Source organism: Etheostoma spectabile, chromosome 21, assembly GCF_008692095.1.
Source record: "Etheostoma spectabile isolate EspeVRDwgs_2016 chromosome 21, UIUC_Espe_1.0, whole genome shotgun sequence".
Classification (NCBI taxonomy): Eukaryota; Metazoa; Chordata; class Actinopteri; order Perciformes; family Percidae; genus Etheostoma; species Etheostoma spectabile.
Window position 1 is genome coordinate 15,846,636 of NC_045753.1, and position 26,843 is coordinate 15,873,478.

Below are 26,843 nucleotides of genomic sequence, written 5' to 3' on the forward strand. Positions count from 1 at the left end.
GGTCATAAAACAGCTCAAATATGAGGCTCTCTGTTTTTCATCTGTTTATTTTACAGATGATTTCACAATGTCATTATCAGCTGTTCTTTGATGCTACATCAAACAGCTGAAAGCAAACACAATTTGCACTGTATTGATCTTCTTATTAGCAATTCTGCAGCAAAGTACCAAATGTCAAACCTGCTGCGAAGCTGCAGAGTGTTTGGATTCAATAACGACCAGATAAACATAAAGCAGGGGGATCATATTGTGCCCGGTGTTTCCAAGACACAAGCTTTCAATATATCAAAATGCACAAACTTTACTTTTTCAAATGCAATTGACTTGATTGGATTTCTCCTCCACGCTTCAGTTAATTAAAAATACTTCTTCCTGACACCACCTGTTTGTGATTCAAACACATTGTATTGTTATTTGAAGGGGAACGCAATCTTGTTTTCTAATAGACCTGTTGTGTCTACTGTCACCAAAACCCAAAGCTTAGAAAAGAGAGAAGTATACAGCCTGTTACCAATGAAATGATATTTGACCTTTATTTGATCCTAATAAAAAATGAAGCCACATGAGAGAATAACCATCATTTTATAATAATTGTTGGTGCACTTTTTGTCCAACATGAAGAAAATTGTTGAAATGTAAACGTATTGACAGTTAGAATTTGCCCTTAAAGACGTACTTATTTTTGTAACCTAGGAAATATAATCAGTCTTTTTCAATATTAACTGTTTAACCCCCTAAAGCCAGAAACCAATGCACTATAATTGGAAGCTGTTTAGACAGGCATCCAATAAAAATCCGTAAAACGTAGCATTGTTTAGGAATACAGCTGTTATTGCAGTGAGAGGAAAAAGGCAGCATACCAGTCATTAAGTACTAAATACATTATGAAACATTTTTTTATACAAGGAACCACGATACTAATGATTTGCTCTATACTTTTTTTTCTTTTTAAAAATGCAAATAAGTGTATTTCATGTAGATATTAAGCTAAAAAGTGCATCATCATTCTCAATGCAGGAATTTGTAGGAATTTGTGTTAAAGGAAAGAACAATGTACTGGCACACTTTGGTGAACTCTAGAAAAATGTAATTCTTTTGGGATGAATACGTTTGTGCATCACTGCAAATACTAGACAGATTTTCTGAGTGCATTGTGGAAATAGTTGGAAAAATAAATTAGTGGAAGTCAACAGCATCGCAGCACTGTATGTCACTGAGAGGATAAATCAATGTGTGGGAGTATGGGAATAAAAGCCATGTTTACTTCTACTGTATAGGAGCCAAAGGCACTTTTCTTTTCTCTCTGAGATGAGAAATGTGTATGCTCTTGGGAATTTCTTTCTGGATGCTTCACCTACAGTACCTACATGTAAATGTCATCCAGCCTTGATAATCATGGGAGCTCAACAACCTGCTGTGTGTCTGTGTTTCACACCAATCGTGCCTTCTTATCCCCTGCTTCGTGTTGAAAAGTCAATTTTCTCATTCACTGATCTAATTCAAGGCAGGGATTAATTTGCTACCCTAATTTGATTTCCCAGTCATTTAATAAATCCCAGAAAAAAAATCATCAGTGCTCCATTCACCTTTGAGAGGAACCTTAATTAGAAACGCTAATGCGCAATTATTATTTTTTTTATTTCCGGCTTATCATGGCCAGCATGGATAGAATGCAACAAAGGGATGACAGACGATTTTGGCTCCAGAGAATTAATTTTATATCAGCATGATTACATGATTGTGAGAGTGTAATTTGTTTTTCCTTGTTTGTATGGATCTGCATCTAGTTTGCAGGAGACTACAATTAACCTCTGGTGTTCCCTCTCCAGCAGGATGGAACCATTAAGGTAGTTTTCTTTTAGTCGTACGTACGAGGCTCTGACGATGGAAACTTGATCAGAGCCTTTTAAAGTTTATCTCTAGAAAGGTGATGGAGCCTGTTTTTAATACACAAACATACTTGTTTATGTTTCAGAATGTTGTTTTCTTCATCGGCAAAAGATTATTTTACAGACAGTAACATAGTCAAGCCAATTAAAAAAATGTAGAAAGGTGAAAGTAAGATTACAATAATCTGCATAATGAATATTTCGTACAGAAATACAGCAAAAAAAACAACAGAAAACAGAAAACACACACCAACACACACACACACACACACACACACACACACACACACACACACACACACATACAAGATCCATTTCCCCAGTACCATACCATTCCTCAACCTCCTACTCTTACTCATTTAACATGCTAAAAAGATACAGTCCAACAGTGTGTACATGTATTCCACAACTTTCACTGTACATGCACAGGTATAACACAAAGGGCTGCTAAGGTGTACTGTATTTTGCCAGTTTGTCCTTCATTACATCCTTTCTAGATGTGATGTATTAGTCCGGTCCTGGAGCACTATCTTGGTTGTAGGAACCATTGACCTTTTCCATGACATCAAAAGTCATTTTTTTTGCTGTGACGAGGAAACGAGAAAGGAATTGTTGCTGGAACTCGTGAGTTTTCTCATGTAATGTCTCCGACAATCCAAAGACAATTAGTACAGACTCTAATGGAGTGGTGATGACTTCTGAGATAGTTTAAAAGATATGAGTCCAGAAAGGTGTCATTTTGGGACATGATACAAAAAGATGAAAGAGGGTTGCTTCTGAGGACTGACATTTGTCGTCCATGGGCAATGTGTTTTGATAAATACTGTCTTACTGTAACATACTTCTTAATGTATGTCACTGTTGTCCAGATGAAAAAGCAAAAGCTGTGACTCTTCTGTTTGTTCAGGTGGCTGGTCTAGAAAAGAGATTTTCTTGGATGTTCATTGTTATGACACAAACTCAGCGATTAAATGATGCACTCCTGCCATCTAGTGAAGAACTGCAGCATTACAATCAGACTGAAAGACTGTTGAACTGTTACTGTATGAATGAGCAACGAACCATGACTGCAACAAAATTAAACCGGTGCTTCCACCTTGTGGAAAAAGCAAGGTCAGTGCTGTTTTTTCATCTACATTGTAATTTTCCTGCTATTTATGTCCACATGTTGTTGAGTGGCATTTATAAATTGCATGGGCTGCTTGTAATGGTGTACATAGGAATTATTTGACAACTTTTTTCCAGCCAAGAGGCTGTTAGACAAGCTGAAAGAATAAAATAATTCCACAAGACAAAACAAGGTGCTGTCAGTTTCTGTCCAAATGTTTGCACTTGCACAGAGACACAGGATCCTGTATTAAATAAAAGTGCTGCTAATTCTGAAAAGTGATATGAACAAGAACAATATTCCCGATTGTACCCCAATTTATGTCAAGTAAAGGTGTAAATTTAATTTAAAGTAAATTTAATCTTTGCAGTGTTTTGAGAGCTGCTGGCCTGCTTCTGTAGCTGTGATGAAGCCACTTCACTCCTTGTTGAGATTACTGGCAGACACATATGGGGGCCATTAATGTTGAAAGCCAGTGCCCCACCTCTTCCCCAGTGCTACCCCGGGAGCCACAAGTTCCATAATGGCTCCCACTCTCTGAATTAATGGCTCTCACCGGCCGTATGAAAAAGCAAAGTGATTTTAATTATGGGTCTTGGTGATACCAGAGAGGAAAACTGAAAGAGGGCAGCAGGGAAACCTTTTGTGCCACCAGAGGCAACGCAGCCAAGCTAATTCAAGCTTTCATTTGCTCTCTTATGAGAACAAGGGTGTTACCACAGGTGAATTAAATTGGGAACTAGTAAATGCAGTTTGTGAGTGTAAATTTGAGTTGACCCTCTAAGGTCTTTTTTTTACCAAAGGTAAGATACTGATTATCCTGAAGTTCTAAAAAAAAAAAAGTAAATCCGGGTGAAGCAGTTATAATCACTAATTCATCATGATTCCATGTCACAGTGTCACTTGATAATGTTACAAAGTCATCACTTAATGTTTCTCTTACCTGGAGGTTGTGATCCAAACATTGTTTCCTTGTCAGTTTTGGCCCGGACTTTACAGTGAAATTTTAAAATATAAACTCCAACCAAAGCCTGTAATTTCTATACAAATTTGTTTTTGTCATCTCCTGATGTTATGAAGGGATATATGGATGTACCACTGAAAATCCAGACTTTTCAGTATTTGGATCTGCTGTACATCTAACAATTTATTTTGCTTTTTTCAACATTTCCACTGCCTTGCAGCCATTTGTTAGACTATACTGACAGAGGACTGCTGCTGCAGGCCCAACGCCAGGCTCAGGAAGTCTGTCTGCCAGTCCTGTAACAGTATCCAAGCGGAGATGATCTGGCAGTGTCAGCACCTACAGTAAATGTCCATAATCCACTGTCAGCAGCCAGCTGAGGATTCCTTAAACTTGCAAGCAGTGGTCAAAATATTCCAGCATACCAATAAACAGACCATCATTCAGTGCAAAGATAAAGTTTTAATAGTTTTAATAGTTTATTAACTGATTGGTTACTGGTTTTGTGCTGAGTTAACCTGACATTACTTGACAAGAAAAAAACTACCTTACATATCATAAATGTCCAGATTCAAAGGGATGAATTGGTGTCTTTCTTTGGGTCATTTAATGATGAGACAAACCAGCTTGTAATACTTATTTGTGTGTTGGAATATGTCCACATAGACAAACGCATACAGGATTTGTGGGAGTTCTTCTTCAGCAGAAAGAAAGATCAAGATTGCCACACTAAAGCAGTTGTATTGAAGGTGCACATACTGTAGAGAGCAGGGGAGACAGACAGTCCATTGAACATCCCATTCACCTGAAACCCAAGAAGCACCTCTTAAAGAGAGTCACTTGCAATCAGAAAGCTTCCATTTAATTACAACACACAGGAAATTACCGAGTGAATGGGTCAGGTGCTGATAAGAGGCTGAGCCCCGGGGATGACAGCTCCTGAAACCCAAGGACACTCAATCTCAAAGCAGACTTATCACAAAGGCCAAGTCTAGAAGCCTGACAATCTGATTGTACTGTCATCCATATTCATAATTAATATATTTATCAAATTAATCGCTGAAAAGAGCCCCGGCCTCCTAAACAGTAGGCAGGTTTCATTTGCCACAGGCTCGGCTTACAGCTAATAACAGTGTTGTCGGAGAAATAGGCCCAGAGTGGCTCAATGCCCCAGACGTCATGACAGACAAATTGCTCATCTGTGTAGAGATGATATGGGGGAATTTAGAGAGTGAAAGAAAGAAAAAAATGTCATTGTTTGGTGACAACCACAATTGCACCCTTGTTTCAGATTGTGAGTACCAAGTTGGAAGAACATGAAAGGGTCATTTTCTGTTTGGGGAGAGCTGAAAGTACCTGTTGTTGTACCTCTGGTTTTACAAATCACTCATCAAAGGGCCAACAAAGCTTAAAGTGGGTTTTCTAAATTCATAAAGGTTTTGACTTGGCCTTGCTGTAACTTCTTTTATTATTTATGATTTATTTTCACAAGGACAGCTTTTCATTCATTTTGTGTTTTTGTGTGTGAGGAATACAAATAAGATCTGTCCGTATCTGTATATAAGAAAAACTGATGTGTATTTGTGTATTGTTATTAATATTGTTGTTGAGAACAGACAGGCCTTTAACAGAGTAGGCCTAGACATTTTCTCTGTCAAACACATTGAGTCATCCCTTGTTGTGTAGGAGCTCATTACAAATTGGACACATATGGATCAATTTAGCACGCTAATGAGAATCTTGAAAAGCTGCTGGGTGAGAGTGAAGGGGCCCCTTTTGTCTCCTGAGTTCCCATCTGGGCCCATAAAAACCATGAAATGGACCATAATCATTGGTCATCATTAGCCCATGTCATCCCAGGTCATCAGTTACTAACTGCGGAATTACTTGGTATATGTATGCATCACACATACATCTGAAAAAGACATGCAATTCAGTGTCCCACAGAATTTCTCTTCAACGGCATTATTCTCTATTATTTCTGTTGCTTTATTACACTTGGCTCATGTACTGTACAGTATGTTACGATGATGACAAACGTTCCAAGCTTTGTAAGATCTCGACTTTAAATGGATTTTATTGTTTTGTTTAATGGCAGCCTCGCTTCTTAGTTATTTATAAATACATCATGATCATATATATATTATTATTATTATTATTTATATGTACAATAGTCATTTTTATTAAATTGAATCAACAAAATATTAATTATATATACAACAAAGCATTCACATGACTGTGGAAATTCAAATTGAAAAACATGTACATATTTGTTTGACATTTACAGATGTTCTTTTAAAAAACAATACCTGAATAAAGGTAGTTAAGAGGTCAGTATGCAGGGGAAAAAATAAATCCCTGAACTAAAACTCAATCCCAGATTTTGGCCTCTATAAAAGCTGCATTCAGAGGCCACTAACACATGAAACTTCCCAGGGTGAAATGCAAATTGGACGACTGGGCATTCAAAGCGTTATTTGAAACTGTACTCATGAGATAATGAAAAAAATGCTTAGGATCATTGTTCATGTGATTTAGTTTTTCTTATTGATCATAGCATAGAGGAAGAAAAGTACGCTTTTGTTCCCCGACAAAAAAAAGCAAACTAATTCGTTGTTGTTTTTTGTGAAAATGTTGTTGTAACATGTTGTCCTCGACAGTACTTATACAGTGGGTGTTTATGCCGGCTATCAGCAGCTAGTCGAGGTCCTTAGAGCTGTAGAAGAAAAGGAATTACCTAAGAGTTGTAGTTTAATTTTACAGTGATATTCTCTGGAATTGTTCACTGATCAAACTCCTACTGTTCTTGTATGTTATTTCAATTGTTCTGGATCTATTTGACCTAATCAACTACCTTTAGTGCATCCTGGCTTATTTAAGTCTCTCTATGTTTTTCTCTAGCTTTGTGTTAGAGGAAGCATTTCACTTTGATCATGTTTTGCCCAGGTCGGCCCGACAGAGAGATTCACACCTTCTGGTTAGTTGGAGCAGCCAGCACTGAACCTATGTAGATTTACTCAGATAGACTTGTAAGTTAAACATTTTCTGAGCCTTTGTTTATTCTGTCCCTTCCTGTAACCATGTATAAACCCCAGGCCAGAAACGCATTCTGATTGGAGAGAATTCTACAGCTTTTGTGAACTTCTTTCATCACTGCTCGGTACATAAAACTCATCGGAACCAGCGACTGAATTTTAACTGAGAACTTTTTCTTGTAGAGTGCCCGGTGGTTCAGCTCTGCAGGCTGAATGGACCGACTCTTCACTGCCAACGACGCCATCCTGCGGGTAGCAAAGGCTTCTCCATCAATCAACTTTAGTTTAGTTAGAGGGCTCTCTCTATAATTGCCAACTATTACAATATGCGGCTGGAGGGGTTCAACACTATTTTCAAACATGGTGAAATGGCATCAAGGCCTCCTCTCACATCCAGTCATAATTGAACAATTCAACTTTAGCATACAAATTACCTCTTCATATGGCATAACTAATTACTGAGGCAGGCCAGTCACAAAGAAGGCTCTCCAGGGTTGATACCAAAATTGCTTTTTACACTTTCCCGCTTTAGTTTTGAGACCAGGTTTAACTGGGTTTATTGCATCAGCGGGATTATTAGTTATTCAAGTTTTGTGAAGTTATTATGTCAATTATGCATTCAGCAATTTACCTCCAAATGGGTTATTTTACCATTGATAGTATTCTTCTGCAGCGCTGTTGAAATAGGTCTGGCAATGCAAGACTACATTCATGTGGTCATATTTCGCAAACCGCTTTTCAGCCCCCCTGTTTTGGCAGGTGCAATTGTCCAAATTATACAGGTGATTGAGACCCAGGAACATTTTCAGCCCATTTATTTCAGGTCATCCAGTTGCAACCCCCATTAAACATCTCGATTAGACAGGATTTAAATCCACCGGTTTGATTGGGGCAGTTAGGCTCTTTATACTCTTCACTGTAAAATGTTAATTCTCTCCGAAAGGAATGGGCAAGAATCCTCTGAGAGCATATGGAGAATCTCTCGTATTAATAATTCAAAGGAAATGAGCAAAAATTAGTGAGCAGAGCATCAGCGATGTCATGTAGCTATTACTTCTGCAAATGAGATATTTGATTTGAAAGATAGAATATGGAAATATCTTTTTATACTTTACACCACACTAAATATGATCTACTTGTACATGACAGTCCAATTCTGACAGATACCGTACACATAATTAATACCACGATAATTCTCCAGATTATGCTTGTTTCTTTCTACTGAGGTTACTAAGCCGTCCATACAATAGTAGCTAAGTCCCCCAAGTATGAACTGTGATGCCTAATTACGCTTTAGAGGGGACCTGAAACCCCTCAGCAACTCCCCACACACACAGCGGAGCTCTTCAGGTGCATTAGGTGAAAATGACATTAACACTGGCAATGGAAGACGCAAGGCTTCAGGAACCACTTGAAGCAATGCAGTGGACCTGAAGAGGGCCTGTATTTCAGTCCATGACAAAAAGCTAAAGACAACAACATGGGTTTTGCAACAGCATGTTTAATAAGTAGCCTAATGCAGCCCACTGCCTAAAAATAAAATAAAATGTAACCAGGGTAAAGTTTGTGCAAGACAAACAACATGCAATCATGACAATGTTTGACCCTATAAACTCCTCCTTGCTGGATAGCAAGAGATGAGAGAGATTATGAATTTGATATTAACTCCAACCGAAAAGGCCAAACTAGGAGCATGAGTCACATTTAATATCTAAACGCACACACACAAGTCATTTGCAAGTTCCAATACAAGATGATTATATGTGTTGATACGTGAAGGCAAGAGATGAAAATGATTGGAAATGTATCATGAGGCAGTGATTGTAGACAATATTAAACTGCCCAAAGAAGCTTTTGTTCTCAAATTCCTGCAGCAGTTCAGCCAGTATTGCCTCTGCTTTAATTTAATATCTATTTATTTTACTCCATTGTATGTGTTTTATTGAGGTTGCGCCTGCTTTATCTCCCCAATCTCAACCAGAAGTGAGGGTCAGGAGAGTGCCTCTGTTTATTGGCTTCCATTGAGCCCATATGAGCTGATTTGGCTATCTGCTCTTGATATTAAGCTCTTTCATGGTATTTTGTGCTATCCGGATATTGTTTATCACCACATTGAGATATCCGTGTGTATTTACTGCTGAATTAAATATTCTTCATCACTTTTGTAATATCCTTTCTGTAGGCTCATGCAGGATGTGAGAGTCAGGCAAGATGTGCAAGCAAATCCTTATGTATACCATCTATGAGCTCAGGGGAAAACACACAACATACGGTATATTTCATCAGTGTATATTCTCCCATATGCTGTGAAATGTAAAACCTTATTATTTTCAGCCATCTCCAAGATAAACGTCTCTACATTATTGTGATAGGTCTGCTCTTTGTGTTTTTAAAGGGTTGCCTGTGAATAATAATTGTATTCCTTCATTTCCCCTTCATCTTGCACTGCTGTATTATAAAATGAATCATGTAACACTTAGAATTAGTTAGAATATTATATTACATACAACACAACTATATCTTTACGTTGAACCAACTATATAATGTTACGTGTGAAATATATTTCATGATGAATTATAGTAAACAGAAATCCTAAACCAACAGGGATTGACAAAATGTAGGGTTATAAATAGGGTTGTTTTTTTGTTTTTTTGTTTTTTTATTTCTAAATGTTTGGTGTTTGCTCACTGTAGTTTTGTTGTATGCACTTCATATTGCGGTAGACTAACTGTTAGATATTCTGAAAGTTGTGGCTATTTTCGTCTTATTATTTGCTAAGGTCACAATTAATTCCATTTTTGCTCAGTTATTAGCACAAGTGGGAAATAACTAGCTGGTATCTGCTCAAGTATAAGTACAATTTAAGGTACTGGTATAAGCATATGTTGACATTTAGGGAAATTTTTTCTCAATACTCAGACTATGCAGACTAATGGCTTAATATGTAACATGTCATTAACTTAAACAAAATTACTATTAAGCTGTATGTTGCAGGCTGCCATCTAAATCTAAAGTGTCACCAAAAAGTCTTGTTTCTCCAACTCTCTACTTTTAATTCCCTCTGTAAAAGATGCATTTCCGGTGTTTATGAAAGACTTTTTAAGACGTCTTTCAATCTGTACACGAGCAACTGATTTTACAGTGACATTTCTCAAAAACTATTGACACAAGCTGAGGTTCAAAAAAGCTAGAAACAACAATTTAACCACACTCCATTCAGTAGATTTATGCGTTTCTGATCATATCCCCTGATCTATAATTCCATGACAACTTGGCCAACTCCTGATAGAAATCATGTGCTAAGATTAAAAGCTTCAGAACAGCTACTAAAAGGACCTCATAGTGGGATTGTTTTCTCAGCTGGAGATACAAGGTTTTCATCAGACAGCAAGACTATTTCATCACAGTGAGTAGGCCTACTTTTGATATTCGAGTACATTCTACTATTGCGTTTAAATACAAAATTCACTGTAATCATTTCACATGTAGCTACTTGTACTTGTAGAGTATTTTTTCCACTGGGGGGTTGTGTATTTCTTCCACCACTGCTTGTCTAGCAAATTCTCAGTCCAACGCATCACCCGAACATCACATGCAAATAACAGGAATCGTTCCCTAAATGCATCACGCAAACACTGCAGGACTGAGTGCTGTGCTCTGACGTCATGTCCCTTTGGACGTAATATGAGGCTGCAGGTGGTGCACGTGGTCTGTTGTTTACTTCTTCCAGGAACATTGGAAGTGCTGCTGGAGAGGAGGGGGAGAGGGGGCTCGGTGAAATTGTGAAACAGCGAAATAGCTTTCCTGGATAGAGTTAGGTTGCTCAGCATTTGAAAAGAGAACCGTAGACCGACATTAACGCCAGGACAAATCTCGAGCTGAATTTCCTAATTTTCCCTTATTGAACGGCTCTTGAAACAGCGCGAGACTTCATCAGTATGTATTGTTTTGTTTAAGAGCTCGTGCCAGTCTTGTCTTTTGCTCTTTGTTCCCTCAGTCTTCTCAGGTTCAGGTTCAAGCGTTCAAGTGTCGTCAGCAAAGCTGTAAAACCTGAATGTAGCAGTTAGCATGCGTTCAGGATGCATAACAATGCTGAAGAGAATTGGGGATAGTATTTTACACTGGATTTGTTTAGTTCAACATATTGTTTAAAATAGTCACACCATGTTGACATCATTTTGACAGTATTGCAGTAGGCCTATGTAACTGGGGGAAGAGAAACATCTGACGCTCTGTACGTATTTATTTCCTTCAGTAACATAGTTGTTTTGATGAATATGTTGTCCCTTATTCAAACTGCTCAGTCAGTTATATGTAAATGTGTTCTCTTTTTCAGATAGAGACTAGAATGCCTCAGCTTGGACGCCTGTTTTCTCAGTTGTATCTCAGCTCCAAAGTTTCAGAAAGTTCCCAAGGCAAGAGCCCAAATCAGACAGCAACACTACCTGACTTCATACAACATGTCAGGTCAGTATTTTGCAAATTTAAAGCTGTGCACAAATAATAAACCTATCTTCTAACTCTGCAGTTCCCCTTATTGGTTCTCCCGTGGTTTAGTATCTTTCAGCTCATTGTTTTGGTTTTACAGACGTCACTTTACTGTTTTGCTATCATAAACCCTGCTGTTTCCCCTGAAAAGGCTCTGATAAACCTGCTGTAAACTACCTGTCCAGCACTAAACAATGCACAGACAAAGCAGCTAAAAAGACAGATATTTCCCTTAGGAGTTGGTGGAGACTAAAACAGAGCTAAAAGGAGAGTGAATACTGGACTTACATCGTTGGATGGGCAGAACTACTACTCCAAATGAATGCTGATGTTGCTTTGTATCTGCTGGACCCGCTGACACCTTTGCTATAAGAACTTTATAATACGATAATATGTCAATGTTATGTTACTAGTATGTTCCACTTCCCCCAGGTGGCAAACAAAAAATCAATAAATGCAGCTTCAGAAGTGTTATTATTTTGTTATTTTTACCTTTTCTACTCTTTTCTTTGTTTCTATGTACTTTCACTGTAGGAAACTCACCGGGATGAGAAAGGAAGATGTTTACTGCAATCTGCGTATCCCCGACCAGTTTCACAATGCTAAAGATGACATCAACATTGTTATCCTCACAGGTTGGTATCTAAAATAAAAATTAATTTCATGAGAAATTGGCGCAATAAATAAATATAATGCTGATTTTGGGCTAAAGGATTTATATCATCTAAACATTCTTTTTTGTGATATTGATATATATCTTAAATTTTGTTTTTCCCGCAGTTAAGTTAAGTCTGAGTTACATTTAAGTGAGCAGTGCATCGTTCTAGTAGACCCTTTACCTGCAGACATATTGTCTTGTCAGGGTAGGACAATCACAGGTGTTACTAATTACATAAACAATTGCCCTGCTCTATTAAAGTGTCCCAGGTAAGCCATGACAGTGAGCCAGCATGCACAACACCAGCATGCTCAAACCTAAGCAGCCAAATTGAATTCAGCTATTCTTAATTTTTTATTTCCTACTGTGACACTTCAAAATGTCTTCATCGCTTTGGTGATATAAAATTACATGTAATATCATGGAAGATTTAAAATAAGAAAAGCTTTATTGTCCGTCACAAGTGACAGACATTTGTCTTTGACAGGGCAAGCTCAAATGATATAAAATACAAATAAAAACAAAGATACATATAGATACAGTGTAAAACATGCAAAATGCAAAAACAGTGCAGGAAGACGCCTGAATGGAGCTATTTGATGCTGTCTATGTATGGCTGTACAGTGTGGTGATGGCAATGGAAATTAAGGATTTTTTATCCATTTTGCCATGAGGCTTTAGGGTAAGAATAAGCTACTGTATATGTGGTATTACACTAATGTTCTGTACATATTCACTTATGTTTTCTTCTTTTTATCAAGGCCAGGGGATCTTCTGCATAGATGTAAAACCATGGAGAGGCACAGTGTCCACTCAAAACCAGAACTGGCATGTGCAAGTGAAGGAAGAGGACCAAAACGTTGCCAATACCTGCATTGAGCAGATTGAAGATCCCCTCAAAGCTATCAAGGTAAAAACAGACACATTTAGCTGAAATGTTAAAATAACACCATGGAAACCTAAATGTCAAACTGTGTGGCACACTTGTGTCCAAGGTCCAATCAATTGTCCAGGACATTGTTTTCATCCCAAACTCCAGCCGGGTTAAGAGATTCTGAGTCACCATAACAATTTACATGGAAATTTCAAACACTACAACAGGGCTTCCTAAACTTCCCAAGTGGTCGCTCTTCATTTGAAAGGCCATAATTATGTTCAGGGGGGCGGGTAGGGGAGGAGGGGGGAGCAGGCAGGTGCCTAAACACAGCTGTCACCTTATGTGCCTGGGACTGTTAGGAGTCATTCATTTCCATCTCTATAGATGCTCAATTGGGACTGGGAGCTTGACAGAAGAGTCTGATGGCAAACACATACTGCATTATTTAAACAGTCCTGCTTGAATTGCACGTATAAACTTCTTTAACGTACACAAAGCAGACACAGCTCCACTCTCTGTGCCAATTTAAACTTGTATAATTTCCTAAAGTGGGTCCTTTTTAGAAATTGAAAAGTGGACATCTGCATTTGTGTGTCTATTGGGTCATTATTTAACTGTTTAGTACAAAGGCGCCCTGTGTGAATGTTAGCACATTCTGACAAATTAACCTTTTCTATAGACTCTTAATGCTAAAGCAATCAGCCGATTGACTGATTAGTGTATCAGCAGAAAATTCATGAACAACAAGTCTGATAATTCAGTATCTTTGTTAATTGGTTAGTTGGACAAAACAAGCTACAGTGTTTAAAGACATTGCATTTGGTTCTAGATACCAAAACAATAATTTTTCTGTTAAATTTGCTTTTTTTTAATACCAGCTTTTAATTTAATAAAAGAATCAACACTATCTGAGACAAAACTGTCTGAGCAAAGACAAAATAAACAAGACTTCTTCTTGATGTTTCTGACATAGTTTATTCAGTACCAAAAAAGTAATGATTGGTGTAAATATTGGCAATTTTCACTGTTTTGAAATTTTATAGACTAAATGATTAATCAAATTTATTATTACTTGCATCCCTACATTTTTCTCCTCTAGACCAAGACGGCTAACTTATGTGGCCATTTAAAGAGGAGTGGAGTGTCTGTGTGCCAAAGCCTCTTCTTCCCCAGAGTTATCTTCCTATCTCAAAACTGCGAGCTGGATGAGGAGCTGAGGAAGAAGAGGGAGCTGGTCTCCCACAGCCAGATAGACGGCTTCCTCAGATCTTTCAGGGAGGGCTACATGGCGTGGATATCGGATGCACTGACTCCATCTTGGCTCTCCGGTGAGCAGCTCTTTAAAGGATGACCATTAATACTCAAAGGGATTTAATGCATGTTCTAATGTTGACAAAATCTGCTCTATCAGACTGTTTGTTTCAAAAACAGACATATTGAAACAGACTGCTGCATTACTATAGAAAAGTGACATGTTTTCAATACTAATCCCTTGTGTCTAAAACATTCAATAATGTAGTTTTTCTTTTTAAACTTTAGTGCAGTGCTCTGCCTTATTCTCTCGTTTCATGATAATGAAAACTGAATTTTTGGCAACAAGGCGCTGACCATAAATTGCAATGTCACGTTTTTTTTTTTTTTACAGTGGGAACCTTTTGTTGAATGTCATCCCATCTCTCTCTCTTCCTTCTTCTCTTGTCTTCTCTCTCCTGTTGACTCTAAAAATAAAAAATAAAATATCCAAAAAATACTGTAAAACAAACAAAAGAATCTTACTGACTTTGCTAATTTTTTTTGCTTGTTTTAAGATAATAAGACTTTTAGCACTCAACAACTTCACTTGACATGTTTGACAGTGTAACGAATTCTACAACAGAATATGATTAAAGAATCGGGCTTCTGACAGGATTGCTACCAGGTCAACTTTTTTTTAAAATTTTTTTTTTTTTCTTCTTCTGCAGGTCATCTGTCGTACAGGCAGATGGACTCCGTGCGGGAGGTCCTGAGGAGGGTGGGGACGTGGGATCTGGTGCGGCTGCACTGTGGCGAGCAGCTGAAAGGAGACTTCCAGGGCTGCCAGTACATTGCTCTCGACCGACAGGAGACAGACTCACTAGAGTTTACCAGAGTCCAGACCCTGTCAACTGATTCGCTGTGGGCCCTGCTGGGACACGCTCCTCAGGTCAGTCCACTGATGAGCTGCCAGGACCAGAGGTACCCTCTGGATATGAGAGTTGAATACTGTGTCAACGGCTCCAAATAACTTTGTAGAGCAAAAAGCCCAACATGAACCAGAAGACCAGCAGGTGGCAGTAGTACTTTATGACCGTCTCACTCAGTTTTCTGTTCTGAGAACTGGAATAAACACAGGGTTGATTTGGGCTGAGGATTGCAGAACATCACAGCAATTTTACAGTTATTTTAAAACCATTAGGCCCATATTTAATTAAAACATGTTGGGAAATTACTGTACACACAGAGTAAGTGATAAATAAATTCTGGTAAATAATTCTGGTCAAGAGACATTCAGTTAAAGAATATCTCAGGTTTTTAAAGTTTTTTACTGCACCACAGAGAGATGATTTATAATTACAAGTTCAGTTAAAAGTTCAGGTTTTATCTATTTACAGTTAGTAAATAACTCAAGGAAAATGAGACTTATAGTGGTCCTTTTTAAAAAAGAAAAAAAAACTTAATTTGACAATCTAGAAAAAGCTGAGTGAGACTTTAAAAAAATCATGTTTTACTCTAGAGTGCTGTCTGATGAACACTCCTAATGTTAGTTATTGCTTTATCTCCTCAGTTTTTTATTGAGGTAAGTCTCTTTGCGTCTGGCTGTGAGGTACTCATTAGCTCACTTGATTGAATCATGGCAATTGCACAGTCATTGCGTGTGAATAAGTATCATTTGAGCTTATTCACATTCTTAGACCAGTTTATGTTTTGGATGATTAATGTTTATGTCATTGCCACATAAGGATTTGGCTGATTAGTTACTTGTTATCTCTTCAGGTGGCATGAAAGGAACGCTTAACTGTCAATGTGGCAATGAATGTAAAGGTCGCAGTGGTTAATTCCGAGTGAATATAATATTTACACAAAATTATGTTGTTTTTGGTGACATATTTGACCTCAAATTATTCATAAACAGCTGCTCTGCTTGTTTGAGAAATTAGTTGAATAAAGTAATTGTGAAACAGACAAAGGTCAGAGCTCTTAATAAGGTCCAGTGAGTAAGTACCCTGGTCAGCATCTATTACAGATTTCACACCCACCCTCAGAACCCAAACACAGCCTGAGCTTTACTTACAGACCCCCCCCTCCCCCACCCCAAACATCCAGACTGTATGTACTCTCCCTTCTCGCCTCCAGCTGCTGTGTATTTGATACATGACCCAACAATCATTAGACAGTCTCCAGCGGGCCCTTTTCTAGCCCAAGGGGACACACACAGCGACAACAAAATATATTATTTTCAAAGAAATATTTGTAAATGGAGGCAGTGTGAGACAAACCCTCTCCTCATTTTTCACAGAGAAATGTGACATTTTGGATAAGGTATCTGTGTTACCCCACTTAGCATGTTCAAATACTATAGACAAGGGTTTATAATTGTTTCCAATTACAGGATTAGATCCCAAGCATTCAGCTGCATTCACCACCTAAAAATACCTGGATTTGTACTCTAAACTAAAACATTTGCTCCTTTGGAGTCCATGACTGTGTCACCCACCCAGAAAAAAGATCTTTGCTTGTGTGTGGCAGCTGCGAGGGGAAGCTTTGGGGGTGGCAAAGAAACTTGATAGCTCCCCCAGGCGTATTTTCGGAGCCCAGAAATAATGCATGCTTTTGATTTGTTACTTGTAAACACACAGGATAGAAGATCTGCGATATGACCCACAGTCTCAGTCAGGCATCTGTTTGGTTGTAAGAAGTGGCACCAGATGCATCCACAAAGCCACCGTGGAGGCACTAGGTGTTTTCTGTGGGCTCAGTCAATTACTCTGCGGAGAATGGGATGTCTACATGTCCCCAAAGTGGAGAATGATTGAGTAGAGTGGCTGTAATTTATTAATTATGGTCTATATTCTTAGACCACGGTTCTGGCTTCATTCAATTTGTATGGATTGAGGGGTAATTAGTGTGTGTGTGTGTGTGTGTGTGTGTGTGTGTGTGTGTGTGTGTGTGTGTGTGTGTGTGTGTGTGTGTGTGTGTGTGTGTGTGTGTGTGTGTGTGTGTGTGTGTGTGTGTGTGTGTGTGTGTGTGTGTGTGTGTGTGTGTGTGTGTGTGTGTGTGTGTGTGTGTGTGTGTGTGTGTGTGTGTGTGTGTGTGTGTGTGTGTTTGTGTTTTAGGGAGAGAAAGAGCTAAAAATCTATTCATGTCAGAGTTTAAAGTGCAGGTTACTTATGTTGTTCATCTTCATGTCATCTCCTATTCTGATTCTGTTTATATAATCCAGTTTATTCAGGAGTAGAAATGGAGCCCCCGCGTTTGAAATAAAGTCTCCTTACTCCAGTCAGCATATAGAGTATCTACTAATTGCATAGCTGAGAAACAACAGTTGAGGTCTTACTACTGTAACCTGACTACTCCACCCTGTCAGCTGATTAATAGAAGAAAAAACCCCAGGCAAAAGGTTGCAAATTCACCGCCAACATCTCGGCTAACAAATAATCAGACCTTGGTTACCGTAGATACATCCTGTCTTTCTGACTGGCTACAGATTCCACACAGATGTAGCTTGTTAATTTAACTCAGCGCTGACATTCCTCTCTGTTTGGCCATCTTCCAGGCTGCACGTGTCACACGCCTGTAGTAGACGGTCTGGTGGGCCCGCTGCTTAGCACAGAAAATGCAGAGAAGGGAGACATCAACTGCTTTGTGGTGATAATGAATGGAGGCACACAAAAGGCTAGGAGCTGGCCGTTTATAAAGTCTGGAAATTCTGCTGCCTAAGTAGATAATATTAGCAACCACCGCAGCTTTTTGGTCTCTTTTTATATAGAGAAAAAAGTATTTAGCCATTAAAAGAAAATATATGCAGTAGCCATTATTATTGATTATAGAGCATTCATAATAATCATTCACATATATGGTAGAATCCTATGTACGCAGTATAAAATCAAATGCACATAAAAAAACAATCCTAGAAGAACATGGCAGCGCCTATAATTTCTCTGAAAGCCTTTCTACTTGTGAGTGGAGGCTTTCGGACCACAGAAACAATACAGGTGTGTATTTTCAGTTATCAGCCGCAAACCAAGAAGAAGGTACTTACCAGTTGTTTCACCAAAAGTGCAATTAATCAGATTGTGTGTCATGTAGAGTTTGATGTTCACCAGTTCATCAACTAACTATTACTAACTAAACTTGGTGGGAGGATGAAAAGAAAGATAGAAAATTATTCTTAAGAATTTCCCAGATAAAAAGATCTCTTTGTTGCATTTTTCAACAAAAATGAAAATTGTGTGGGGAATTACCAGGATGTTCAGATTTCTGTAATTGCAGCATCGCTCTCCAAAGGAAACTGGTATTGGAAATAATTTGCACCAGAGTGTGTGTAGGAAGCTACAGAGGAAAGCTAACCATGCAATTACACATGAGAAGGGTGCTGCAGAATTACAAGTGTCTGTAATGAACTAGCGAAGACACCAGCACTTACACAGTGGAAGGCAATGATAAAAGCTGCCTTGTAATAGCGTGTGATTAAACTTGGTAAAAATCTATTTTTTCACTCGAGCACTAAGCCACTGTGAAGAGTCCCGTGGAGAGATTCTGCATCTGCCAATTTGAAGATGACTCAGTGTGTTTCCTCTAAATTCATCACCCAGCGTGTAATACCAGTCATGTTTGAGGGCTCTTCAAGCGCTCTTTTGTTAATTTAGTTAAACATCAACCAGTAGAGTTCATGTTTTACACATTCCTACTCAACACAGGTGGATATTGAGTTTCAGTAAATTTGAATACATGTTTAAAATAAAGCTCCAAGCCATTAATATTCATTACAAAATAATTTCTTTGAATGTGGAATTAGCTGTGTTTGGCAATTCTATATGTGATCCCCAGAAATATGTTTACACTGTTATATTATATACTGCATGCATTATTTCCTCTTATGCAAAGATGCCTTACACATACCATGATATTTAAGTGAATATTTGTATTTTCAAATGGTTTTTCTGCCCCCCCCCCCTCCCAAATGTCCAACTTTAAGTTGATATAAAATATATCATCCTTTTAAAGCAACAAAAAACCGCCAAACGTTAAAAAATATATACTAAATATCTTTGACTGTTATTCGGATAAAAGAAGCAATTTGACCACATCACGTTGTTCTCCGGGACACTGTGATTGGCATCTTTCCGTATTGTATATACAAAATGAAGAACTAGGAGAATAATAGGCAGATTAATCGGTAATGAAAATGACCGTTAGTAATGATATGATCATATCGTATTAATACGCCCCCACTGAAACTCATTAAACGATATTTAATTATTGGCCAGACCTTTTGCAAACGTATTATTTAATGAGGCCATATCAGCTTCATACGAGAGTTTTCTTTTTAATGACTTTCTGACAACATCCAATTTAGCATCAAATACTGGATTTAGTATCTAAAGGACACTTTTCTTTAGTCACAGGCCAAGATGTTGATTTTAACTCGGGAAGCTCGGCTATTTGTTTTGAGGATTCAGGATATTACTGTGGTCTCCACAGTATAGATGTGATCAATAGGGATTCATGAATAATGAAGAGGCCGTGTGGAGCAGAGACACTTAATTACAGTTTCAAAAGCCATTCTAGTTAATTGAGGAGAATAAAGGTGGTGAAGTGGACGGCAACGTTAGAATTTTGTGTCTGTGAGTTTCTTTTCTTTTTTATTATACAGAAAAAGACCTCATTGTAAGCTAAGAAAACACCTAGTTGGTAATTGGCAAGATCTCCCTGTTTTCTCAAATGGGATGCTTTTCTGTTTGACATTTAATATCCTGATTTATTTTGTGTGCTCAGTCCATTTCCTCTGACCACCTGTGAGCAGACTATCGTTCTTTTAATGTGTAGGCTAATATTCTGCATATCCAGACAGTGTGTGGCCGCTGTGTGCAGCAGATACAGTGTGTAATTGACAGCCCTGCCATCTGTTACAGTTATGTGAAATTATGGATAAACTAGTTAACAGACACTTTGGCCCATTGTCTGTTGTTTTGATAATCACCCTTAATAACGGACGGCATCAATATGGTCTTTAAACCTGATTTGGGAGTTAATGGAGTCAGATGGGGGCAGTCAGTGTATGCTCTGGGGGTAATGCTGTTAGAGATGTTCGTAAAGAGCAAATTAAATCAGTCATAGATTGTGCCCTCTCAAGTCAGCCAGACAACCAGACCCATTGAGGAGAAAAAGGAGGGGGATTCATATTTTAACCTCTCGCAGAAAATGCACTAATGCGGATGGAAATAAAGTCAGAGCTGGATGAATGGATGTAAATGGTTATTGCCGAGAGTCTAATGGCTTCCTGTTAGCTTAGGTAGGTTGGTTGGAAGCAGAGATGTTGCTGTTTGGAATTTAACCAGCCATGTTTTGCATTCATGACTTTATACAAATGGAGTTATTGACGTAGACGGTAATGTCAGCAAACCAAAGTTTAGGCATCTACTGTAAATAGATGGTCCACATGTGAAATTCAATTATGATGCTTGAGTATTTCATGCAGTATTGAATTTTCTGATACCATTGCAAGGATTTATTTTTTTCTTGAAGGCTTTAGTCGGTAAATGGATTAGTTAGTAACCAGAAAAGGAGTCAACAACAGTTTTGTAAGCAACAAAGTGTTTTTTTTTATGACGGAAAAAAAATAATCATCTACTGTTTCCAGATTCTCAAACGTGAGGATTTTCTGCTTCTGTCTTATATCATTGTAAAATTGACTTTTGAACTCTTGGTTGGTCAAAACAACCAGTTTAAAAAAAAAAATGCATTTAATTTACTATTTGCAGACATCTTATTCATTAAAAAGATGATCAGTTAATTGAAAACATTATCTACAGATAAAGTGATAATAGAACAGCCTCTCCTTATTTCAGCAGGTAGGGGTGCAAAGATTCGTTCTTTACCTTGGTTTATCAGATGTACATTTTAAGTCCGTCATACATTATATCAAATTGAAACAAAGAAAAAAATTCTATCTGGAATTGCATCCCCAATTTGAAGACTCTAACTTAATTGAATCGCTGATGAACTAGCAATTCACACTCCTCTCAGCAGGTTGTTAATTTATTCACCCAGTGAGCCAAACCACACAGCGTTGACCTAATTGCCTTGTTGAATCCACCTGAAATGACAGGGAACCACTTTTGGTCTGATTCCATCACATTTGTCTCGTCGACAAAGATGTTTGCTGTGCCAGAGGTGTGTTACTCAGTGTTCCTCCCAATCTGTGTCTGGTGAGACATGGCGTGGAACAAAGAGCCCGCCGTCTGAGGCTGGTGTGGCGTTACGCTCACCCAGAGTTCACCTGAAACACTGCACCCATTGCTCCAGGTGAGAGCCCCCACTGACTCATGCCCCACTGGGATTCTTTGACTTTATCAGGGGAAGAATCTGAACTTTGTGAATGGCAATACACGCAGGTGGTGACACGTCCCAACCCAATTACATAGTTCCTCATTCACGTTTGTCAGACCTGTCAGAACTTTAATCACAAATAACCATATTTACACATAGACAATCTCCAGTGTGTAGTCACAATGCAAAATCCATGATGCAGGTTTGTACATTTTATTTTTCTAATTAAAAGAAGTAATTTTGGATTACTCAATCACCATTACACCAAACTGACTGAGAATAAACATATCTACAGGTAGAAGATAAGGAAACCAGTGAGATTGCTATCGGCTGTTTGGAAGGAGATGTTTTAATGAGCTGTCGTCTTGAGTTTAAGAGGGTAAAAGGTGAACAGCGTACAAGAGGCAGGATTTATGACTATTAGCAGACGGTAAATAAGAAAACTGAGTTTGTCTCGTTGAAATGTGAGGCGTTATGTCATTCTCCCCACTCCTCCGACACAGAAAGGGAGAGGCGGTTCAGGGGTAGACATCGTTAGGTGAGCTCTTAGCCCTTTGTGTGACACCCAACCTTAGCCCAAAGGGTCCTGTCCTCACCATCAAGTGTTAGACACATATTCAGGCCTGTCTGTGCTTGAAATAGTAATGATTCTCGTTGCTTGTTGGCAATTCCCAAACAAAAGTGAGACAATATCTATTAAATATTGGCTGTGTGAGGAGTGTGCAGCTGCTACATTTAGGTGTAGGATGCAGATTGCACTTTGAATTTCTTTTTTAATGTCAGCAGCTCTTTTGCACTTTGTTCTTCTACCCTCATTTAGATACAGGATCTTCTTTATCCTCAGACACTTGCCTCAAGTGGCTGAGGGTGACGTGCAGTGACAGTTCCTGTACCTGACATACCTTCTCTGCTGAACAACACCTTGCAGGCATGCTGTCTAGACCAAACAGATCTTTCCTCTTTGAGTTTATGCCAAAGACAGCTACATATTGTCCTTCCTATATGTGGCACAATCAATGTAGCAACTAATCAAACCTGTTTTCATTTCAAATCATAGAGTATTTCTCTGTAGCTTTTCTCACTGGTAAATGTGGATTGTTTTATTCTTACCATCAAAAAAGTCATGCTTTCAAGCCACTTTGGCTGTGAAGCATGAAGCATTTTATTGTTTGGTTCAAACATCTTACCCGTGAGCCATATGAGTACGTTTTGTTTTTCCTGTGTGTTCAGGGGGGATTTGTTGGTATAGGATATGTCGATTTTGATGATTTTCTGTCATCTTGAACAAAAAAATATGTATTAAAAAACAAATTTGGAAAAAAACAACCTATATTTCAAATCTCATACCGTTTTCCAATAACTGGTTTCCAGATTGTTGGCAGGTATGACAAGAAGTTATTTACACATTTTGTGCAAACTCTTTATTTGTGTTTAGTGCAATTGCAACCAAATAGGATGTAATATGCTCATATCAACTCAAAGTAATCCTGCAATTTGATTGCACTGTGCATTTTGGACAAGAAATAGAAATAGGATACATGTAAATTAAAATTGAATTAAAATGTTTCACAATTTATCCCCATACAGGATTTATGTATTCTCCAAAGATACCATGCTCTGCAATCAGCCAATCAGCATCATTGTCACAATGCATCTTTTGATGCAGATCTGGATCTAGATGCAAATTTCCAGACTTTTTCTTTAATTAAAATAATATTTAGAGAATTGTGCAGCCATAATGGAGGTAAATGCTCTTTGGATGCTTACCCACATACATAGTATGTGTGTTTCTGTCATCCTGCTTGAGCTATATGAAGTCAAACGTTTTTTCTACTTGTTTCCTGGTTTGAATATAATGCAGAAACATTAGTTTGTGTTCAAAGTACTCCACTTTAAATGAGATAATTGCTGATTACCAACTATTACATTTGTTTAAATATGTGTTTAAATAATTCCTTTCTGATGTCTTTTTGTTGGTTTACGCGCTTCTCTGCCACCAGCTGTCATAAAGCTATTTTTTTTATGCATCCCAAATTAACAGACACTCATTCTGAAGTGTCTGATGCTATTGTAATACAAGCCATGTGGCACTCGGCCAAGGCTGCAATATAAGACACAATTGTTCAGTTTTTTTCTCTCCATCTCCCTGTTTTAATGCACAGTAACAAGTAAGTAAATGGCGGAAAAATGTGTGTCTGAAATCGCAGTGGCCTTTGTTGCAGATAATTAGGTTAGCACCAAGAGTGTGCAGGTGTTGAGGGTGTGCTGTGTGCTCGTGTTGTGTTATAGACTTGCTCATATTCGTGGGCTGTCAGGGGTGTCGCACTTCCCATCAGCCCCAAAGCTCACCAACCTCTTCACTATTAAAATGATCACTTTCAATAGCAGACAAAGGAAAGCGGGAACATATCTAGTGCAGGGTATTCTCCCCACCTCTAATGCTTATCTGCCTTTTGATGTCGGTGTAATAAAAGGCCTATTGGGCTTCCACAATGACCTGCAAAATGGACAAGGGCCGATATACTGGGCTCTGACTGTCGCTACCATTAACTAAAAGGCCCAGACATTATGGAGAGCCAGGGATGAAAGAAAAAAATAATAATTGAAAAATTGCCTAATGCTAAAGTGAAAGAAAATGGAACTGTGAAAAGGCACTGTAATATTCTGTTATCCCCTGTAAATGCAGCCAAACAAGAGCTGCAGCGAGGCATTCTTTGTGAAATGGATGTGGTTCAATTACCTGCATGTCTAAATCTAGTTAAGGCTTCCATTGTCAGGCTCAAACATAACAGGCAGTTTTGATGTAGTGTTAAAGCGTACTATGCCCTACAACTTACATAAAATCAAGAGCAGTATGACTCCAGTCAAGATGTGGAGGGGAATTAAAAATGCTCACAGAGACAAGTTAATTTAATATTTTATTCTGTTTCAGACTGCCATTTGGATCACTCTTTTAAAAGAGTTGCACAGTTTTTAGCGGGATTGTAGAAAATATTACAGTATTTATTTTTTATTTTTTTGAAGCCCCATTTCAGTGAATGACTAATTGGGTCCTAAGTAGAATCAGAATACAAGGAGAAGCAATTTGTTTTACCATGTATTTGGCTGTAGGCCTATGCACATTTATGTACATTTGGCCAAGTTGAAAACTACAGACATGTTCAAACCCCAACATAAGCATGGTATATCTGAAAAATCTGAAAATGAATCACAGTTGCTGATTCATTTTCAGATTTTAATTTTTCCTTTTCCTTTTCAGAAAATCAGTCAAAAATCAAAATCAGTTGATAGATTAAACAACTAATCCATTAATTGAGAAAATAATCTGCACATTAATCGATAATGAAACAAGTTGCAACCCTACGGCATACATTTGGTGATTTGCAAAGATGCATCTAGGTTCGAGGTTTTTTGTTTAAAAAGAAAAAGAAATCAATGGTTACATAAAACTGTTATTCCTATTTAATTTCAAGGACTACATTTCAATAAAAAGTTTGCTGCTTCAAATTGACATTTAGTCATTTAGATGCAAATTAATTAACGTTAATATGTAATCAAGATGAGTTTTCAAAGCATTTACTTACTCAACCAAATTTAGCCTTATTTTGCTGTGGATACCCAGCTATCTTTTTGCTGCAAATCATCAAATATATACCTCAAGTTTGACAGACATTTTTAATTTGACACATTATTAAACCCAGTCCCTCTTCCAACAAGCCAGAATCAATACGTTTAAACTGGTTCTTCAGTCTATAAGCCCAGAGCCTAAGCAGCAGCTTGTACATGTAGAGTTTAAATGTGAAAGTTATGAGCGTCTGCTTAGCTTGAGGCAGAGGTTGGAGGTCTCAGTTAAGGTCATGACCCCAGCAAAAGCCCCCAATATATAAGGATAGCACTGTCTTGTTTTTTAGCTACTTCTGAATAAACTCACTTTACCAACTCAATTATCTGTATTCCCTGTTTACTTCTCCCTGTACGATGCTCTGCAGGTCACAGTTCGAATGTACAAGCGTGGATCTCAGGGCTGGCTGGGTAAATCCCTGAACGCCACCACAACAATCCCCTCCAACACCTCTGTGATCTTCAGGATCAGCGGGGAGGAAGCAGATGCCAAAATCCCAGCAAACTCCATTCACAGCATCACACTCAGCAACTGACAGTGTGTATCGGTCAATAAAGGGAATAGCTGTCACAACATGGCGCTGTGGAAAAGAGGACGCATGCAGATGCATCAAAGAAAACCTCTTAATTTAGCTCAAATCTAGTCACGATTTTACTGATTGCCTTTTACTATGCAGTGTTTGTATTTTGTTATATTGTACTAAAAACACAAGTTTTGAATGTCTTTAAGTGAGAATTTATTGTAAAAAAAAAAAAAAATGGCCGATTTCCCTGATTCTGCTAACCTCAGTGGCAATTTTATATCAATGAAAATGGTTTCAGACAATTAGCCTGATTAACTTTCTCTTGTTTTGAATTTCTAGGGCTGGCCCACACTTTACACTAGCCATTAATTAATCATTATGCTAGCTGATTGTGTCACATCAGTTCAGGATTGAAGTGTTTAATGTGTTAATTGTGGCAGTTAAAAACTGGTGGCCTCTAGCGCGATGAGGGCCAAGCACGTTACTGCCTCTGTGGGTCTAATCGGCAGTGATTTACAGTCTGTTTAGACGGTGTAACTGTAAGGTGCTTTATTAATATGCTCCACCGCACAGAGGAGACAATAACATATTCAAGAGCGCATAGGCGCAGCCACCAGCACCATTCATAACTGTGTCAGAGTCACTTTCCATCAGTTATTAGGCTTACTCAGCTGCGCTAACAGCTAGCAATTGTATTTACTGTGCCTGGTTGTGGCCAAAATGAAGTTATTTCTATCAAGATATCAGTGCCTTTAGCTAATGCGATAGAAGGAGCTCTCTGTGTTGATGGTATCTCTTTGCATGGCATCTCTCTACCTGAAACATCATTACACTGTACTCAAGCTCCTCACAAGCTCCTCACTTTTTTTTTTAAATGTCTGTTTACTGTTTTACCTGAGGGACAGATTGTACAAACAGCACCGTGTTGTTTGCTTTTGTACGTGCACATTTTTTAGACTCTGGTTCTATTTTTGATCTTGTGTAGTCTTTTGGTGAATGTGTTGTCTTTGCATATTTAAACTAAAGTACTAAAGAGTGTCCTTGGGAACTGTTTTCTCCACAGCACTTGTGTGTGTGTGTGTGTGTGTGTGTGTGTGTGTGTGTGTGTGTG

The 26,843-nt window shown here is 38.3% G+C and overlaps 1 protein-coding gene across 2 annotated transcripts; it reads left to right on the top strand.

Moving 5' to 3' along the window:
• The first annotated feature begins 10,673 nt into the window (after nt 1-10,673).
• si:zfos-911d5.4 (uncharacterized) lies at nt 10,674-25,983 on the top strand. Of its 2 annotated transcripts, none has more exons than XM_032501461.1 (7): nt 10,674-10,932; nt 11,333-11,463; nt 12,019-12,119; nt 12,904-13,052; nt 14,119-14,347; nt 14,981-15,201; nt 25,577-25,983. In XM_032501461.1, exons 2-7 carry the CDS (start codon nt 11,345-11,347, stop codon nt 25,742-25,744), a joined length of 987 nt encoding a protein of 328 aa, XP_032357352.1. In that variant the 5' UTR covers nt 10,674-10,932; nt 11,333-11,344; the 3' UTR covers nt 25,745-25,983. The 2 variants fall into 2 exon arrangements, with proteins under 2 accessions (XP_032357352.1, XP_032357353.1); XM_032501462.1 differs by lacking the exon at nt 10,674-10,932 and adding an exon at nt 10,977-11,230.
• The last annotated feature ends 860 nt before the right edge of the window (nt 25,984-26,843 follow it).

Bases quoted from the DNA above. Each gene is read 5' to 3' on its own strand.
- si:zfos-911d5.4 (XM_032501461.1), top strand. From the start codon at position 11,345: ATGCCTCAGCTTGGACGCCTGTTTTCTCAGTTGTATCTCAGCTCCAAA. The intron at 12,120-12,903 runs GTTGGTATCTAA...CTTTTTATCAAG, and splicing joins CAACATTGTTATCCTCACAG to GCCAGGGGATCTTCTGCATA. The intron at 15,202-25,576 runs GTCAGTCCACTG...GATGCTCTGCAG, and splicing joins TGCTGGGACACGCTCCTCAG to GTCACAGTTCGAATGTACAA.